The following is an 18,939-nucleotide window of genomic DNA, read 5'->3' on the forward strand; positions in this document are numbered from 1 at the left end:
AAGCAATTCAACAACCACTACAGCAGATCCCATTCTGAATGCTACCGCTCTTAATATCGAGATAGGGTAAAGAGGTAGTCACCATATAACGTAGCAGCGCCATTCCCTTAGACTGTATCACTCGCGTCACCTCGTCATCTTCACATATGCATGACCTTCTAAAAATTCTGTCGACACAATCTGAGTTCTCCTTCTCCGCAAAATTTCACCCATTGAATATACTCCCGATAATGGCTTCACGGTAGGCACTGAGCTCATGTGGACGCGCTTGCTCACAGCAGAATATGAATAGTAGGATATGGTGCTCCATTTCCAGTCACATGTCCTCCTTTGCGATTGTTCTTTTCCTGTCTCTGTTGCTCTTCTATATATAATTCTTCGCATACTATTTCTGGCACATCCCTTATGCCCGTCTAACACCCCACCTTTTTCGACGTGGGTAACGAGCCGCTTCAGATGATAAGTCTTCAGTTGGTAATGTTTTTTTTTCCCTATTGGATCCACCTAATAGTATGGGCCTAATGGGCCAGTCGAGGATGCACATTGCATTAGATTGTAGACGCTGCGCCAGATAGGTCTTTCTCTAGAAGCATCCTACTTAGTATGAATCTGAGTGGCTCTCTTATCGAGCATTCTCTTCGTGATAGAGGCTTTTCCTCTTTTCTCCCCTTTCCGACTAGCGGCTAGTTAGAGGAGAGTGACGGTCGTCTACGTAATTGAGAACAGACCTGACTATATCCGAAGCTGCCTCTCGATGGCGGTCTAAATAATATCGGTATCATTAAATCGTTTAGTCAAATTGCGGTAGGTTCGGTCGTTTACTGAAACGACAATCGCAGTATTATTAGCTCTTACCTGACAATGATGGGCAATTTTTCGTCGAAGAAGAACTTTCTCTAATTTCTTCTCTAAAAATAGCTGATAAAAAGCACTAGGGGCCAAAATAAGATCTTCTTCTGTGTCCTTTGAATCACGCCGGTGAGTAAGTAGTTGGGTGGGTGACCACCAGCGAATCCTAACTGTTGTATGTTTTTCGTTTTTTTTTTCGTTTTTTTTTTCATCTAGTAGACATTCTCTCTCATCGATTGTAAAGTGTAGAATGATGGAACGGGCTATTATCATTACGCAGTCTCCCATTTTGTACCTTCAGCAATTTGGGAGACTTCTTTGCACTTCCTTCCCTTCTTGGTTCTATAGTACAACATGTGGTATGGCAACTCCCACCTGTAATTCTTCAACAGATTTCGATATGTAGAGTGGGTCTGATGTACATTTACTACGTGACTATAAGAAGCGAAGAAGTGATGATCAATGGAAGATATGAATGATACCCGATGCCGATCTAACTACTGCCATGAAGCTCCCTCTAGTTATAGAAACGTACGGCAAAGATGTGCTCAGGTTCTCAAGGAAACTAAAAAAGTATAATATTCGCAGATTCCACCTTGTTCATTGAAGCAACGCAGTTCCAGGTACTTAGTTCTGACTCAAAATCAGAAGAGTCCCCTCCCCCAACATTCCCCTCTACGATGGGATGAGAAGGACCTCCTCAGCCCCGTAGTAGCCCTATCCCTACCAGGGTACATTCCAGAGCCAGCAGGTGTCTCTGGCGGATCACAGAGAATTTGGCATTCTCTCACATCCGGTGGTAAAAGAAATCCACCTTTAAGACGAAATCCTGTAACTTCCGTGTTTGACGGACCGCGATGATCTTCGTTGAGGACAGCTGAGGAGCATAATGGCGTCTCAAAGTTCTGGAAACAGACTGCAAGACATGTCTTATCTGAAAGCAAACCGAGGCATAAGGTTGTACCGGAGAGGCCTTGTAGCGAGTCTTGATCATACTGTGTCCTCCATAGGATAGAGACACTTTGGGATAGCAGTTCTTTATCCCAAAGATACTGCGAGCCCTCGACAATAGCTTGTTGAGCACGTGTTGATACTCTCGTGCCTATCCTGCGGATTTGGTTCCCGGTTGAAACATTGAAACTCGTCACAAAGACGGGATTGCCATCTGACACATCCTGATATGAACCCCAACCGGATACCTGTGGTGTGTGGTCAGGTGTTACCATTCGCGGAAGCCCTCGGTCGTTGGTGATCAATGATAGATCGTGGGTAAAGCCTATTGGGAATCGAAGAGGCCTGCGACTGGCTTGGTCGTACGTGAATGAGATTGTACCGACCTATCGCTCGAAGGTACATACTGCATTAGTAACTTAGACCGTAAATGAGAGGAGGCAATATTCTCTCAACACACATACCTCTTGCGATTCTCCGACAAGGAGAACGGTTTTCCCTATAAGGGAATTACCTGCTGTTTGGTGCCGAGCCGTCCCGACAGCTGGCACAAATGAGTTCCTTCTGATAGGGAGATATCGAGCCATTTTCTTCTTGATCTTCTGATACCAATCATTCATACGAAGCAGAGGCGTTGGAAGCATCGTTCGGAGAGTGACGAATGCGTGCGTGGGTACCGTAATCGCCTCTTCCCCGCTAGGGAAACGAAGCTTCAGACCTAACGCGGCGTATCCATCGACAGAGTTGGGCCTGGTGGTAATTGCCGCACCGCGGGGAATCACGTTCAGAGTCGGTTCATCCTGCAGGATATCGTACTGTAGGCGTAAGCAACCAAAACTGTCTGCAAATCCATCGTGGAGCCAGGAATATTCGATGTCTGAGCGGTTCTTGAAGAGAATCACAATGAACCCACTTATGAACACCCTGACGCCGAGCGCACACGGAAACATCTCCCGTAACAGGTTTAGATCATTTGGAGAAAGGAATTTTCGGGGGTTGAGGATAACACTGAGAGGGTCATTCTGGAGTTTGGGCCATATGACAGTTGTCCGCTCTATGTATCCCGATGGTTGAACATGAATTTCCAAGCCCCCTGCGTGAGTACCTGTGGTTTTTTTGGGAGCAGAATGTGGCGCTATGGCCCACATCCACTTATTATCCCACTCAAGTACCATCCAGACAGGTTGGAGGCAGCTTAGAGAAGGGTGGTAGGTTCGAATTAACTGCCGATTCGCATCGGTCACGTTCGGTTCAAGAAGGGCACGCGCGGCTGCGGCTTTCTCATCGCCCCACTCAGATGAGTTTGTTTCTAAGAGTGAATTAGCATATCATATACTAGGCTGTATTGTCGAAGACGCAAATGCTTACTTGGTATCTCAATCATGTGCCGAAATTGTTCGATTGAATCCGGCAAAAGATCTTCATGATGATCAATGCACTCGGCTGGTATGGCGGGGTACGGAAAAATGGAGGATTCTTTGGCAGATAAACGTTGTTTTTTATAGACAGGTGAGCTATGCTCTTGAAGATGAGGCTGTCTTAATCCGGGCATGGTGATGGTGATGGTGGATGGTGACTGAGTATAAATCGTGTGTGTCGAAGCTAATTGGCTTGCCGAGTGTGGATGGAAGGATGCAGGTCCCACTGACAATTACCACTACACCTAATTGGGATGGGCCAATCAGCGTCTACTTAGTTATGTCATCTTATTGGTTTCTAATCCCTGTCCGCTTGTTTCACCGCCTTCTCTAATCTCAACTGGCAGATAGACTGGTATCATCGTGGAAGAAGTTGTGACCGGCCGCCAGATGATATGTTTTGGTGGAAAGCCCCGCCTTGGCCGAAGACTCGCTGAGCGTAAAGATGGCTGCGCGCAATCATTGACCGAGCACGATCGCAGCCTGGCCAACCTCACTGGGATCCATTGCCTAAAGCAAAAGTGTGAAGGGGTGCAAGACCCATAACAAAATATATGTAAGATTTGAAGAGAAGGGACCACAGCTTTGGTCTTTATGCCGCCTGTGTTTGAATCGTATTGGAAAGTGACTTGACATAAGTATTGCACGCCGCCTCAACCCCCTACATTATATGATATTCTGCCAACCGGCCACATTTTTATGAGTCTGACATTAATTAGACTTAGGCTTCAAAGACTAGAAATGCGGTCATTGGCTCCCTGGAGCTTATATTCACTCATTTAGCTGCAAAGGCACATCATAGCCAATAAAACGTGATTCAGCATCTTTATCCAGGCCATAACAATCAGCTAGTACTTGTAGCTGCTCTTCTGAGAGTATGCCATCGAGGACAGAGCCTATAGATAATTTTAGTCGTGAAGAAATGGGTATAAACATCAAGTTCTTACCAGTATTGATTTCGCGTCTTTCTCTCCAAGCCCTAATCCGCTCTTTCAATAGAGCAATTGAGTGTCCTTGAGTATTAGAAACAGCCTGGCTAATCGGAATGTGGAGTGAATCAAGGTTCTCTAATATCTCTGAGGCGCGACTGTATTGTCCAACCCAAGCTTTTCGAATAATTGTATCGATTTCCTTGATGATTGGTCTGTATCTTAGGCAATTCTAATTCCCCATCTCTATTCGTAGAAAACTCGGGTTTGAAGCCATGCTCCAGTTGAAATAGTAGAGAGCCTATTGCAAATAGATCAGTTACCTCAGATAGATTTGGTGAAGGGCCGTTGACCGGAAGCGGTAGATCTGAGATAACGAGATTTGGTTGACTAAACGGACTAGCAGTACTGAAACCACAAAGGATAGCAGAGCCCCGATTATTAAACAGGATATTGTCAATTCGTATATCAGCATGAACAATTCCAAGCTTATGAATATGGCAAAGACCAGCGGTGATCTCACGATACCACCGAATTCTGGTAGGCTGTGTAGGTATCTCACTCGCCGGTAACGGAGAATATCTGTGAAGAAATATCCCCTCCGCTTGATCAGTGTCGATAGCTTCGATGATATTAGGATGTGGCCACTGCTGAAATAGTCGTAGAACAGCTCGTTCATCCTGTAACAAGCTAGAGTGGAAGATGGTATCTGAGGCGTAGTGGTATCAGTCGCTGTCAGAGGCGTCGCTCCCGGGTTGTTCAAAAATGCGACAGCTTTTGAGGACAATGTCCTCGTCAACCTCGTAGACTTGGCCGGAAGCTCCTATGCCCAGTATTTTCAGATCAGACTGAAATAGCGGCCGTATGGTATAGGTGTAGTTCGATGTTCCGCCGACTGTATCATTGGACTGATGAAAGCTGGGTGGATAGGATCTGATAAAGAGCGGAAATATACCAGACAAGATACCAAGTGCGCCTTCAAAAAAGAGCTTCCAGGCCGCACATACAGTCGAGTAATAGTTCCAGAAGTAGATTGGCATTTTGCCGGTACCGGGAAATTAGGAGACGTACAACTTGTAGAAGTGGCAATCAAAATCAGCGGCGTGCAGACACCAGGGGGCTGAATGTAGTTGATAGGAAGCTAAGGGGGTCAGTGGGGTGGTCGCCCAACTCGGGTGATTCTCACCGTCACGCAACCGTAAAACGGCACTCATACACAAGTGCCAATGATGAGAAACTAAACAATATGTTCAAATTTACGGATGACAGATCGTGCGCCTGGTCTACCGGATGTATTTCTGGCGCCTGTCGGCATATTATTAGATTGGCTTAGGCGTAGTAAATCTAAAGCTCAGTTGCATCACCCATGTGGTCAATTCGAGATTTAGCAGCATGGCTTATAATAATATTGTGGTTTTGTTATTTCATACCACAAAGTCATCCCTATCTCTCATGCCACTTCACAGGTTTGCGCCGATCCCAGAACGGGGTGTTCCATCTTGACACAACAGATTAGAATATAACAATTTAGTTACCGCTGACCTAGTTTTCCTCACCGGTCGGGGTCAATTCACAGAATGCTTTGTAGGTCGTAAAGACATCATCATCGCCCTCACCGCTGCCAGTGTTCTCAATCACACACTCAGCGGTAGCGCCGACGAAGAAAACATAGCCCTCCTTGACCTCCTCGGTCTTGTTGCTAACAGTAATCTTGCCCTTGCCACGTGTACATATGAAGATACTGGGGCCGTCGATCGGGTCAAAAGTGGCCTTGGCGCCAGTTCGGTTCAAGTCGGCCTTGATAACACTGAACTCGTCGATAGGAGGGTCGTAGAGCATCACGGACGAGGCGCTAGAGTAAGCAGTGGCGTTCAAAATGGCATACGGGTAGTCTGTGGCCTGGATCTTCTGCTCCTCGATTGGTGCGTAGGAGTAGGTCAGCATCTGGGTGAGGGTGTCAACGTCCTTGAACTTCGGGGTGAAGCCCGCTCGCACCACGTTGTCAGAGGAGGCCATGCACTCGATGACATCACCGGAAATATACGCGTGGATATCATCTGCCTTCAGGAACATACCCTCGCCAGGCTGCAGCTTGACAAAGTTGAGGAAGAAGAATACGAACAGGCCGATGTCGTTCGGGAACTGTCCGTTCAGGCGCTTGGCAAGCGCAGCCAGCTCAGCGGGGTTGGTAGGGTTCGTCTCCACATCACCTGCCAGGGTTGCAAAACTGTCGGGGCTATTGTCCGCAGCCGAGATAAGGTTCTTGCAGGCTGTCTCTATCTTTTCGGATGAAGACTCCATCAGCGTGGTGAAGAGGGAGCGTAGCGCTTCTTTGTTCTTTCGGATGACAGCAGGTTCCTCTGAGTTTTCGTTGCCCTTGACAATTTGCTCGAACTCACTCGCCGCCTGATTGCCAACAAGGGTGCGCAGAGGCTCTACAGCTTGGAGGAAATGTGTGATCTCGGCGAGCGGGCGGAAGCCACACATACCCTCGAACGGAGTGATGGCAATGGTCATCTCGGGCTTGTGATTGTCATCTTGCAAGCGGTTAGCCATGTTTCCGGGTGCTCGTGTATCGAGTGTGATCCGAAGTACCACTCACCGGGATAGTTCTTTGGGTCCCGGGCATGGAGCTGCTCCGCGAGCTTCTTGTTTGGATGGGCTTGGATGCTGAGCGCTTTACGGATAGAAAGCACCTTGAACAGGAACGGGAGTTTGCCTCCAAATCGTTCACTCACATCGGTCGACAGCAAGGCCTGGTTATCCTGAACCATGTCGAGGAGGGTACGCTGTGTCTCCACATCTTTCGATGGAAGAGAGGGGTGTGTGCCCATCCAGAGCTATAAATTGTGAGCCCATCAAGTCGAATATTACTATTGATCTCTCACTTACTTCTGCATAGGGCTTGTCAGACTCAATTGTAAAGTCCGGGGCGGCTGTTGTGGCGGCATACTTGGCCGCTGCTGACTCTTGGCCAACCTTGCCTATGACGGGATGTTAGTGCGGGGAACACAATCGCAAGCGGGACTAGCTTACCCCAGTCGTAGCTATTGACGCCTAAAGGAAAGTATGTCAGCTATGTCTCTCTTATTGAGCATCCCCAAACTTACCGCATTGCAGCCGAAGTAGTGGTATCTGCATATTGAAATGGATGTTTGGAGGGAAAGGCGGGGGTCAACCAGCGATCTTGTATTAGAAATTCCACGCCAAGCCTTCGGTGAGAGTTGTCAGAGAGGGTCCCGGATGATATCTATAGCACACGTCCAGAGCTTGAAAAGGAGAATTGGTCTGGTTTCACTCAGAGGCATTCCCGGCTTTTTGTTTATGGGATTTACGGAGTGGTATCCTAATCTGTCATAGATTCCTAATGAGGTAGTACTTCCGCAAGCATCCTGCCAATTAGAGCCAAAATGTACAGCCGCATCGAGACAGTATAGTTTGAATAGGTTCAAGGTCAAAGTATCCCAGAATTAATCATATATACCCTAAAGAAGACAAGAAATACACTATACAACTGTCGACGTCGACACATACAATGCCATGTCCCAAAGTAGTTAGCGTGTCAACCCCGACCGCCCGGGGGAACGGGGCCCTTATCACCGCATCTCCAACCTTCAAGTAAACAACTTGTTGCTTCAAGGAGATATCAATACCACAGTGGTTCTGGTCGGCAGTAAGCTGCTTATACTCTTTGCACATTCTTTACACTACCCCATTGATAAACGGTCCGAGGATGTCTCGCAACCGCCCCCGACCCAGAGACAACGGATTTGGCAATAATGAGGAACTGGAGCTCTGGACCAAGATCTGCCAGGATATTCGAAAATCTAAAGAGAAGTTCGATCAACAAAACTCATTATCCCAGCAGATTCGAGCTTTGGTAGACAAGATCGCCCATAATGGCAACCGTGAGTACCCCCCGCACTAGAGCCCTCGGCTCTATACCGCAAAGCTCCAATATGCGCTTCGCTTACAATTAATCCGAACAACCCCAAGTTCATTATTAATCGTATATACTAATATGCGCTTCCAAGCAGAACCAACTATGGCCGAACACGACCAACTCGACAGCTGGCTCCGCCTAAGCCAGAAACTCAGCGAAGACGAGCGCGCGATCATGCAAGACGAGCCATGCGATGTAATCAAAAACCTAGAACTGCTCACTGCCCTGCGCAAAGCATCTGAAGCCGAAGCGCCTCCACATCGGTCCACATCATTCAACAAGTCACGCAAGAAAAGAAATGAACTCGAAGGTTCGGTAACCGACTCCCCCAGTGCCTCGGGGGCTGACAAGACCGCACGCTCAAAGGGGATCGTCCCACGCAGCGCAAGCGTCTCGTCAAGCACACAAGCCCGCGAAGGGGGGCGCCAGGATAATATCATGGTCAAGATCGAAGAAGGGCCGTCAGAAGGGACGAAGGGCACTGTCGCGGAACGGAGTGGCTTGCTGGTGGTTGGGGCTCAGGTTGTCTTCAAACACAACAAGAATAAACAAGGGGTCGAGGGTGAGGGGATCCAATGCATAATCAAGGCTGTTAATGGCGACGGCCCAAAGAAACGGTAAGTGATGTTAGGTCGTTTACATCTCGTCTCGATTTACGTTGACTGACGCGTCATGTCTGATTCAGATATGATGTGCAGGATCCCGAGCCGAATGAGAATGGTGAGCAGGGAGCGGTTTACAAGACTACCGCTGCCTCTCTTATTCCCATTCCCCAGCTCAGCGCCCACTTGTCTACATATCCGGCGGGCAAGCAGGTCCTCGCGCGATATCCGGACACCACCACTTTTTATCGCGCGGAAGTGATGGGTGCCAGGAAGGACGTCTATCGCCTCAAATTTGAGGGCGAAGAGGACGACAAAGAGATGGAGGTTGACCGGCGATTTGTGCTGGATATTCTGGGCAAGTAAACCCAGACTGTTTCTACGATCTGATGTGATGATGATACCATTTAAGCGCGGCGCTATCTGGAGTTCGAATGCCTACCATGGATATGGGGCTTTCATCTTGACTAGATACTTTAGCTAGAGAACAAATCTTTTTTGAACTATGATAATTCTGTTTTTGGAGATTCTACGCACAGAGGCTGAGGCTGAGGCTGAGCAGAGCAGTGCCAGATGTCTACAATAAAAAAGGGTTGGCATAACAACAATGATTCAAGCCATGTCATTCCCATCATGTTGCAGAAACACCAATCTGACGCTATTACCCCCAACGGCGATGCAATCCAGCTTCTTCTCGGTCGGGATAATGCCGATTGCCCCCTCATCGAGCGGATATTGATGGCACATACTACATTTCAGTCTCAACGAACATTCACGACACTGACACGCATGATATGAAATATAGCCATGTCTTTGAAAATGGCCAGGGCATTGATGATGGATGTACCTATGTCGTTGATATATATACTGGTGGCGTGATTAATTGCCGTTATTGTTTATCCTTTCCTTCCCCGATGTCGGCTTCGAGTCGGGAGGACAATATTCAATGCTTGACTCTTGGCCACTAAAAAGCCATGCATTTCATAGGATAGTGTAACTCCAGGTCAAACAAGTCTGAGATATGTCATAAGCTCTTGGCGAACACAATTCTCCTATCCTGGGTGGACCAAGGCCCGAGAGAATGTGCTAGAGTAAGCGGTATCAAAGCGATGACTCAGCCTGCTTCTCCTCATGCCGAGGGAGCATAGCCGGAGCATTGTCTACTTCGCAATTAAAACTTTCCATTTAACAGAATTTGCCCTATATTTCCGTCAGATCGATGCTTCCGCACTATTCAATTCCTACCCCTGCATACTAGAGCACCTGCAGCGAGCTTCACACGTCACACCTTCCGACTACCCCGCCTCCGCCGTCGCAATGACCGACCTACCGGCACACGCCTCACCAAAATTCGATGCGCGTTCGCCCCCAAGCAGATTAGATGGACACTCGGATGATCTGAGTCAGGAGAGCATTGCGTCAGGTGAAAACACTCCGACTCTACCGGACTCATTGCTCTCGCCCGCATTCACCCCACCTGCAACCCCCGGGGGTACATTGAACTTGGATTTAAATCCCACCAAAATCCTTCACCAAAACCAAGCAGCAGATATCCACCATAATAGCCAGGATGCCAAAGGCCTCAAATTACTCCCGCAGCTTCCAGCAGTGGAATGTATTGTGCGGGCGCGAATTCCAACAACCAACGGAGCGGAAATGTTCCTACACCTCTACCACAATGACTTGGATGGAAAGGAGCATTTGGCCATTGTATTTGGAAACAATATTCGTAGCCGGAGCTTGGACAGCGTGCGGCCAGGGGAGACCGAGATGGACCGAATGATCCGCGGCGCGTACATTGGGAAATTGCGCCCGGGTCGAGTGAGCAGCCGGTATGATGAGCATCTGGCCGGGTCATCAACGCCAAAGCAGGTCGAGCCACCGCTGGTGCGAATCCACTCGGAATGTTATACGGGAGAAACGGCGTGGTCGGCGCGCTGCGATTGCGGCGAGCAGTTGGATGAGGCCGCGCGTTTAATGTCTTTCCCCGTCGAAGATCTTGCCTCTGATGCGCCGCCAGAAGTCCAGTCCCTTTCGTCACATTCGACAGGTGGTGTGATTGTTTACCTCCGTCAAGAGGGTCGCGGAATCGGTCTTGGCGAGAAGTTAAAGGCATACAATCTCCAGGATCTCGGGTCGGATACCGTTGAGGCAAACCTTTTGCTCCGCCATCCGGCTGACGCCCGAAGCTATGGACTAGCTACGGCCATATTGGAAGATCTTGGTTGTGGCGCGGATGCCATCCCTGAGGGAATCCGTCTACTTACCAATAACCCTGATAAAGTCCGCGCCATTGAGGGCCCTAACCATGAGGTTCTTGTAAAAGAGCGGGTGCCGATGATCCCATTGGCATGGCGAACTGGCGGTCAGAAAGGAATTAAGAGCTCTGAAATTGAAGGCTATCTTAAAACTAAGGTATGTTTGCAAACTATTGGTCAGTTAAGGATTGATACTAATATGCCGACTTTTGATAGATCTCGAAAATGGGCCATATGATCCAATAATCCATCAGCTTGTCGTTTTGAACTTTTGCCTCCATCATTCCCCTTTTCATCTGGCTTATGCTTTCTTTCTTGCATTGAAACTTACAAAAAGCCTTTGTATATGATCGACACGACCGAACTTCTTTGTGCATAATCTTGATTCTTTGGGCTTGTTCCAAGGTTGTATATGGCGTTGATACTCTGTATATTCTTTTTTTGTGTGGCTTGGTTACTCAATGCTTCCATGTTCGCCAGCTTCTCCTAAAAATTGGAGGTTTTGTCTCTAGATATATAGCACTTGGAACAAATAAAGTCAGTTTCACGGTCATTCCCAAGAAGGAATTCGATAATACGCATGCCCGCATGAAAGTTTAAACGACTATCTCAAACATTGACCCACATAGCAGTCACACGTCTTACTCCAGAGCTCCTGATTTTCTATTCTACATTTCCCCGGCCTGTATGGGATAAGCTTAATTAGCGCGTGTGCAAGGCCATGGCCACCCGCACTACAGACGCCAATGGGCATGTGGCCCCTTCGCCCGACCTGTCCGACTTGCCTGAACGTGCGCAATCTACTCCCCACGGACCCGAAGACTCGCGAATCCCTGAACGTGCGACCTCGATAGATAGAGCAGGACTCTTGGATAATGGCGCGACGCCAGGACGCAAGCGCAAACTGAATAGCATGTCGTCAAGAGGTGTTGCCAACCTCACTCCTGATCAGTTGGCGAAAAAGCGGGCCAATGACCGCCAAGCGCAGCGCGCAATTCGAGAAAGGACCAAGGGCCACATAGAAGGTCTGGAGCAACAGGTCCGGGACCTGTCATCACAAAAGCCCTACCTTGATCTTCAAGCAGCTCTGCGTGAGAATGAGTTGATTCGGTCGGAGAACGCGGAGCTCCGCCAAGGGCTGAAAGCGGCAATGGACATTCTCCAACCATTGATGGCTAAGCCAGAACTGCGAGGTGAGTTCAGCATTCCAATAAAATTCAAGTTTGGGGCTGATATAGATAGATGCGTCTCATTCTCTAGCTATACCCAAGTCCGCCCCGCCCGCTTCGCATACATCCCCATTGTCCTACACCGACCACCTCACCCCCTTTTCAGGCGAGAAATCCTACCCCGAGTCTCTTGCCAGCCTTGATACGCCTTCTCCGACTCATTCTGCGCCTAATTTCGGGAGTCGCCGCAACAGTACAAATGGAAGCCCTCCGTCGGCATCTCTCCGTGTCGCATGGGACTCGCAACGCCATAATATCACTCACGGCCTAGACCTCGGCTGCGAGGAGCGTCTAGGGTTTAATTTCCTTCTTAGTGATATGCATAGTGTTCCCAAAGTCGACGTTGTTCACCGCAGCACCCCAGATAACCTCCGCTATCCGCAGCTGAACCCTTCGTCTTCAATATACCCACATCCCTCGACTACTCCCTCTAAACCAGGGCCACCTGCATTCGCCGCTCCGGTACAAAACTTAACAGCGACATGTCCGTTGGATACCATCCTTTTGGAATTTCTCCATAGCCGACAACGCGAGGCGGCTCAAGGCATCCCTAGACAAAAATTAGCCGGGCCACCGTACCCGAGTGTCTCTTCGCTGCTGAATCCGGAGAGGAGCGTCTACTCTCATCCAGTCTCAAAAGTCTTCACAGATATCCTGCGCGCCTTTCCAGACGTCGATTCTCTGCCGGAGCAGGTTGCTGTCCTCTACTCCATGTTTCTCATCATGCGCTGGCAAATTTACCCTACGCAAGAGAATTATGAGCGACTCCCAGATTGGTTAACCCCGCGCCCGACACAACTTCTCCATCCACACCCTGCTTGGATGGATTACGTTCCCTGGCCGCGAATGCGTGACAGGATCGTTACCAATTACCAGAACTATCCGTTTGAGAATTGGTTCATCCCATATACGCGTGAGATGAGCCTCAATTGGCCTTACGAGGATACGGACTGTTTGCTGTCAACCGGAGACTCGGACGAGCTGGTTATCAACCCGGTCTTCGAACGGCATATGAGAAATTTATCCAATTGGTCTTTGGGGCCCGGATTTGCAAAATGTTTTCCCGCTTTGGCAGACGCTACACGAATCATGCCGAAGCCAAAGCTCAACCCATCAAGCGGAACAGACTCACATAGTGGCTACACGACCACTTAAGCGGCATTCCAACTGGTCCACCTCTACCAAGTTGATCTTGGTTAGAATTGTCAAATTCCATGCCTCTTTTTGGCGAAAAGGAAATCCTAGCTTTTAGCTAGTCAAATTGTTTATTTTTTTTGGTGCTTAGTTTTCTTGGGCGGAGTCTTAATACACAAGGGAAGAAGCATGCTGTGAGAAGGGCCACGGTCACCTCATTCGCGTTGTCAATAGATGAATTTTGAAGAGATCATTTCTGTCTGGACATTCAAGCAAATACAAATCTTCTTAGTAATAGTTACTCTGTTGTATATCTTATGGGAGCATGGTTTTGACTTTACTCTTTCCTGCTCTTCTCATTCCAAAACGCCAGACCAGCCTTCTGGCGTAGAATTCCGTACATCGAACTGCTATCCAGGCACTCTCCGCCATATTCTCTCGCAGCCTCCATGTTAGTCTTGGCAATCTCAAGGCCAGGAAGCTCAACACCCTGATCCTGGGCCATTGACATAGCATGTCTAGCATCCTTGATAGCAAGAGAAACACCAAATCCAGGATGAGAGTCCAGGGGCGGCGCATAAGCACCGGTAGTCAATCTGGAAACAAAGATAAGTATGAAACGCCATGCCAGCACCGAAAAAATACTGTAACACACCTCTTAGAATACCCTCCGGCAACAGCACCAAAAGCCTCGCCAATGAGTTCTTCCATAGGACCAGTTCCAAGTCCGGTCTTCTCGGCAAAGACCTGAGCCTCACCAACAGCCTCCATCATGTTAACAGTAACAATGTTACCCGCGATTTTCAGAAGGGAAGCCTTTGTCGCATCCTCACCGCAATCAATCACGCGCCGACCCATAACATCCTGGATCAGAGGTTTGACGGCATCAGTCGCACTCTTCGGGCCACCAATGGCAAAAACAAGTTTGCCATCCACGGCAATTGGGTTCCCGCCGAAGACCGGCGCTGCTACGTACGATGCACCCTTGCTTTTCAGCTCCGATACAGCCGATTTTACAGTATCGGGATGCACTGTTGAGCAGTCGACGAAGATCTTGTCTTTCAAGGACTGGCTTGAACCCATGGCGGTGGATAGCAGGCTTTGGAGGACTGCGTCATTCGAGATCTGGAAGAGGCTTTAGACATTGCTATGTATTTCTCGGTGGAATCCGCTTACCATGGTGAAAATAATTCCACATTGAGACACCAACTTCTCGAAATTGGCTACTGGGATTGCACCCAGTGCTTGCAGGGGTGCTCCGCGCGACATCGTGCGGTTCGAGTAGATCAGGCTCAAGGCCTTCTTCGTGGCTAGGTGGCGCTGCAGATTGGAGGCCATTGCTAGGCCCATGGACCCGAGTCCATACTGTGTTTTGTTAGTTCTTTGTTCATAATTGTAGGTGCTCTAGAGGCTGATTACCCAGCCGATTTGTGGCATCGTTGCTCGCTCTTTTTCCTCTGGATGGATTCAAAGGGCGACAATGGGCTCTTTAGACAACGAGTCAAGATCGATTCGAGGGATTCAAGCGAAATTTGGCAATCCAGAGTTTACCTGTGCAGGGCAATGCGATCCTTGTATGAGTCTACTTTGTAGGGACGATAGGAATGGTGGAGCGTGTTTCCCGAGGATATCGGTGTCGGCCGACAGGATACGCTTCAACGTTATCAACGGTACTGCATATCTGCAGGTTAAACCGGGCTTGGACATTGTTCAATGAATAGTCATATGATTCGTCTCTTTGCCATATTCTTGCTTGGTGTGTCGCTGTAGTCAAGTCCACGTGTATACCCCTTAATGTGAGACGTTCCACATATACTATAACCTGCGCATCTATTGATTTCAGCATTATCCCATGCTCCTTAAGACCTCAAAATCTTCTTTTAGGCCCTAATTTATCATCTCTGAGTTCGTCTGGTCTAAGAATGCGTTGACGTGGTCACGTACCGTCATGGCTGCGGCTCGCCGCCCAACTGTGGGGTGAATATCAGGTACGGTACGGTCACGTAAGTTATGATGCTCCGTCTGTCGTGGACTTGACTTCAAATATCCCCAACACCTCCGCTCTCCCCTGAACCCTCCTATTTCCACTCATCTTGGGAGTTTCCGAATATAATCTCAGTCTTGGACGGTACCCCTACTCCCAACCGTCGAATCCCTAATTCCTCCAACATGGCGGAAATGCCCATTGGTACACACCGATTCCCCCAGGCTACCGTGTCCCAGCTCCAAGCTAACAAGCTACTCCGCAGTCCTCGATGGAGGAACCGGCTTCCTTAAGGTCGGCTACGCCGCCCAGGTATGTCGCATGACCCCTACAGTCCATGTTTGCTCTTCTCTAATTTATATTTCCTCGTCAGAACTTCCCAGAGTTCCAGTTTCCCTCGATAGTGGGGCGGCCCATCTTGCGAACGGAGGAGCAGGGCGGCGACATCGTGGTCAAGGATATCATGTGTGGTGATGAAGCCGCCGCTGCACGATCAATGCTCCAGATCAGCTATCCTGTATGTTTATATCGGGGTTCTTGTCCTCGCCTGACCTTTCTACCCCGCCTCCGCAAACCAGTCGTGTTGTCAATGCCTAACCCGCGCTGCTTTAGATGGAGAATGGAATTGTCAAGAAATGGGATGACATGCAACATCTATGGAACTACACCTTCTACGAGAAGATGAAGATCGACCCCACGGACCGCAAGATTCTCCTCACGGAGCCACCCATGAACCCGCTCAAGAACCGTGAGAAAATGGCCGAGGTGATGTTAGAAGGATACGGGTTTGGTGGTGTATATGTGGCGATCCAGGCGGTGCTGGCACTGTATGCCCAGGGTATGTGATACAAGACCACAGTGTCAGTTGAAGACCAATACTGATGTCATGTTTCAGGTCTGAGCAGCGGCGTGGTTGTGGATTCCGGTGACGGTGTGACACACATTATCCCCGTGTACGAGTCGACCGTACTCAACCACCACATTCGCCGCCTTGATGTCGCCGGCCGCGATGTCACTCGCAACCTGATTGCCCTCCTTCTGCGCCGCGGCTATGCGCTGAACCGAACCGCTGACTTCGAGACCGTCCGCCAGATCAAGGAGAAGCTCGCTTATGTCTCCTACGACCTCGAGTTGGACAAAAAGCTTTCCGAAGACACCACCGTTCTCGTCGAATCGTACACCCTGCCCGACGGCCGTGTCATTCGCGTCGGCAGCGAGCGCTTCGAGGCCCCCGAGTGCCTGTTCCAGCCACACTTGGTCGATGTTGACCAACCTGGTATGGCTGAAATGCTCTTCAACTGTATCCAGGGTGCCGATGTCGATGTTCGCTCGAGTCTATACAAGGCCATCGTGCTCAGCGGTGGTAGCAGCATGTACCCTGGTCTGCCCTCTCGTTTGGAGAAGGAGTTGAAGCAGCTCTGGCTCACCCGGGTACTGGGCGGCGACCCAGAGCGTCTGAACGTACGTCGAAGAGAACCCGACAATTACCAATATAACATGGCTAATGATTTTCCAGAAATTCAAGGTCCGCATCGAAGATCCCCCGCGTCGGAGACACATGGTGTTCCTGGGTGGTGCCGTGCTCGCCAACTTGGTTAGTCTCGTTTCTTTTCCTTTGACCCCGGCCCTGCTAACACTATTTTCCTCAGATTGCCGACAAGGACGACATGTGGGTGAGCAAGCAGGAGTGGGCGGAACAGGGTGCACGCGCCCTGGACAAGCTCGGCCCGCGATGAATGGATTTTATTTAGGCGGTTCCTGGTCTGCTCCTTTTTTCTCTGATTTCCTGCTTCGCATTGTTTGCAAGCCATATTGCCTGGGTCTTTTTTCCCTATTCTCGTTTCCTTCTTTGCCTCCACCTTCCCCCCATCATTGTCGATACACTCCCGTCCATCTTGTAGTTTCCCCTGTCTCTTCGCCTGCTTCCTACATTGTGCCTAGACTGGTCTGGCGCGGGTGGATTCAGGGCGTTCATGGTAGAAAAGAACGAAATATTTCTATCGGCTTTTCTTTGTATACCAGCTTTGTAGGTTATCTACGTATAACTATGGTGGGACTTATGATCATGGTTGCATACAGTCTATCGTCAACATCAGTATAACCAAGACAAAGTCATACCCATATGTACCTGCTTCTTTCCTCCGCTAGAAAATGGCTACCCTATTCCTGGGTAGAACGAAACGTGTATATAAACTCAAGAAATTCGAAAATGCAAAATGCTGCACGCAAAATGCTGCACGCAAAACGCAACAAACCAAATGAGGACTATCACAACAGAAGGAGTAACACAAAGAGAGAAACGAAGACCAGTCGGCAACCAACCCCAAACTAATTCTCAATGGCTCCCGGCGAGACCGCCAAGATAACCGCAAGAGTAGCAATAATCAGCGAAGCAGCCACAAACGCCGTAAGTGCCACACTACCCCGACTAGCCGGGAACTTCCCCCGAATAATCCAATACTGACTCTGGAAGTAGCGGTGGAAGCCAATCATAAGGATAAGGATCGAGACGCCGATGAAAGTGGAGCCGAGGGGTTTACCCACGCTACGAAGACGGGCGGTTGCAGAGGAGGTGTGGAGGTCGGCTGAATCGTAGCCTGACGAGTCGAGGTACGGTGGAAGGATGCCTGCGTGTAAGCCGGATGCTGGGTCGAAGAAGTTGGTTTTTGTCTTTGTGGAGGCGCTGTTCAGGCGGAAGAGTTGCGTTACTGCGATGCCGATTGAGGCGAAGGCTAGGGAGGTGCGCATCCAGGCTAGGAAGGTTCGTTCTGTTGGAAAGGGGGTGGGTGTCAGGGGTGTCTATGCATGTTTTAAATATAGGCTGCGTGTGCATATTGTACCTAATGCGAGGTGGTCGCGGGCCACACTGCCTTTGTTCTCTAGCTCGAGACTGCCGTATCGATCTGCGAATCGACTATACCAGGACTGATGGGGCTCGGGGGCCGAGTCTTGGGTGGTTGATTGGCTGGCATTGCCAGGGTTCGCGTTGTTTAATTGGTCTTTGAGCTGGGAGGCGTCTGCTTGCTCTGTAGACTGATAATTGCGCCCCGCGGGACCGGCTGTGTTGATTGGGGTAGATTCGGTGGATTGGTATGATGTCTGAGGTTGGTTCTGGTTACGCTCGTGGTTTCGGGTCGAGGAGCTTGAGTGGGACCGGGTGCTGCTGGAGGAGGATGACAGAGCTGAATCTGTGGGCGAGCGTGACGATGAGTGGCTGTTTTTGGCTCCCCCAGAGGTGCTGGAGCCTCTCAGAGGCGGCGCCAATGAGTCGGATGTATTCATTATGCCTGTCCGCGTGTTTTTGTGTCACTGAAGAGAGTATTGTGCAATCCACGATTGCCAGGGACCGAGTTTATGCAGGTCTGAAGCGCCGGTTCGTCTATGTCAATAGAGGATGAAAAGTTGCTGTTTGAGACAAGATGGTCACGGTGATGGAGAGCAATAGTTGTGTCTGTTATGCTGGACTCTTACTATCTGCATTTCCTTTTTCTGCTCTCTTCTCCAATTGCATCAAGTATAATGTCACTTCGAGCAAAAGCACGCAAGGTGATGATCTCCCATCCACGTGACCAATCCGGGGAAGCGATCACATGCTCCACTCTAACCCACCTGGGTGAACCCTTAGTCCGAAGTGTCGATGCA

The 18,939-nt window shown here is 49.4% G+C and overlaps 8 protein-coding genes across 8 annotated transcripts; 4 read left to right on the forward strand and 4 right to left on the reverse strand.

The window, feature by feature from the left end:
* Positions 1 to 676: 676 nt before the first annotated feature.
* LCP9604111_2047 (uncharacterized protein) lies at positions 677 to 3,352 on the reverse strand (the record flags this gene model as incomplete). Its single annotated transcript, XM_039069481.1, has 4 exons — positions 677 to 708; positions 1,664 to 2,186; positions 2,265 to 3,109; positions 3,169 to 3,352. 4 exons carry the CDS (start codon positions 3,350 to 3,352, stop codon positions 677 to 679), a joined length of 1,584 nt encoding a protein of 527 aa, XP_038932174.1.
* Positions 3,353 to 5,689: 2,337 nt separating this feature from the next.
* On the reverse strand, positions 5,690 to 7,288 carry pmi1 (mannose-6-phosphate isomerase pmi1; the record flags this gene model as incomplete). The annotated part of the gene is made up of 5 exons (XM_039069482.1): positions 5,690 to 6,684; positions 6,750 to 6,987; positions 7,040 to 7,131; positions 7,184 to 7,204; positions 7,258 to 7,288. The coding sequence occupies 5 exons, from the start codon at positions 7,286 to 7,288 to the stop codon at positions 5,690 to 5,692; spliced, it is 1,377 nt and encodes a 458-aa protein (XP_038932175.1).
* Positions 7,289 to 7,880: 592 nt separating this feature from the next.
* On the forward strand, positions 7,881 to 9,058 carry LCP9604111_2049 (SAGA-associated factor 29 family protein; the record flags this gene model as incomplete). The annotated part of the gene is made up of 3 exons (XM_039069483.1): positions 7,881 to 8,055; positions 8,185 to 8,707; positions 8,776 to 9,058. 3 exons carry the CDS (start codon positions 7,881 to 7,883, stop codon positions 9,056 to 9,058), a joined length of 981 nt encoding a protein of 326 aa, XP_038932176.1.
* Positions 9,059 to 9,823: 765 nt separating this feature from the next.
* LCP9604111_2050 (GTP cyclohydrolase II) lies at positions 9,824 to 11,196 on the forward strand (the record flags this gene model as incomplete). The annotated part of the gene is made up of 2 exons (XM_039069485.1): positions 9,824 to 11,107; positions 11,167 to 11,196. The coding sequence occupies 2 exons, from the start codon at positions 9,824 to 9,826 to the stop codon at positions 11,194 to 11,196; spliced, it is 1,314 nt and encodes a 437-aa protein (XP_038932177.1).
* Positions 11,197 to 11,671: 475 nt separating this feature from the next.
* LCP9604111_2051 (bZIP transcription factor) lies at positions 11,672 to 13,334 on the forward strand (the record flags this gene model as incomplete). The annotated part of the gene is made up of 2 exons (XM_039069486.1): positions 11,672 to 12,143; positions 12,193 to 13,334. 2 exons carry the CDS (start codon positions 11,672 to 11,674, stop codon positions 13,332 to 13,334), a joined length of 1,614 nt encoding a protein of 537 aa, XP_038932178.1.
* Positions 13,335 to 13,650: 316 nt separating this feature from the next.
* Positions 13,651 to 14,750, reverse strand: LCP9604111_2052 (NAD(P)-dependent oxidoreductase; the record flags this gene model as incomplete). The annotated part of the gene is made up of 4 exons (XM_039069487.1): positions 13,651 to 13,909; positions 13,969 to 14,438; positions 14,490 to 14,678; positions 14,733 to 14,750. 4 exons carry the CDS (start codon positions 14,748 to 14,750, stop codon positions 13,651 to 13,653), a joined length of 936 nt encoding a protein of 311 aa, XP_038932179.1.
* Positions 14,751 to 15,482: 732 nt separating this feature from the next.
* On the forward strand, positions 15,483 to 17,033 carry LCP9604111_2053 (actin-related protein 2; the record flags this gene model as incomplete). Its single annotated transcript, XM_039069488.1, has 7 exons — positions 15,483 to 15,501; positions 15,563 to 15,609; positions 15,671 to 15,814; positions 15,910 to 16,135; positions 16,193 to 16,758; positions 16,814 to 16,891; positions 16,947 to 17,033. 7 exons carry the CDS (start codon positions 15,483 to 15,485, stop codon positions 17,031 to 17,033), a joined length of 1,167 nt encoding a protein of 388 aa, XP_038932180.1.
* A 592-nt stretch (positions 17,034 to 17,625) lies between these two features.
* On the reverse strand, positions 17,626 to 18,579 carry LCP9604111_2054 (uncharacterized protein; the record flags this gene model as incomplete). The annotated part of the gene is made up of 2 exons (XM_039069489.1): positions 17,626 to 18,065; positions 18,138 to 18,579. The coding sequence occupies 2 exons, from the start codon at positions 18,577 to 18,579 to the stop codon at positions 17,626 to 17,628; spliced, it is 882 nt and encodes a 293-aa protein (XP_038932181.1).
* Between the last annotated feature and the right edge of the window lie 360 nt (positions 18,580 to 18,939).

Source organism: Penicillium roqueforti (assembly GCF_015533775.1).
Source record: "Penicillium roqueforti strain LCP96 04111 chromosome Unknown scaffold_02, whole genome shotgun sequence".
NCBI lineage: Eukaryota > Fungi > Ascomycota > Eurotiomycetes > Eurotiales > Aspergillaceae > Penicillium > Penicillium roqueforti.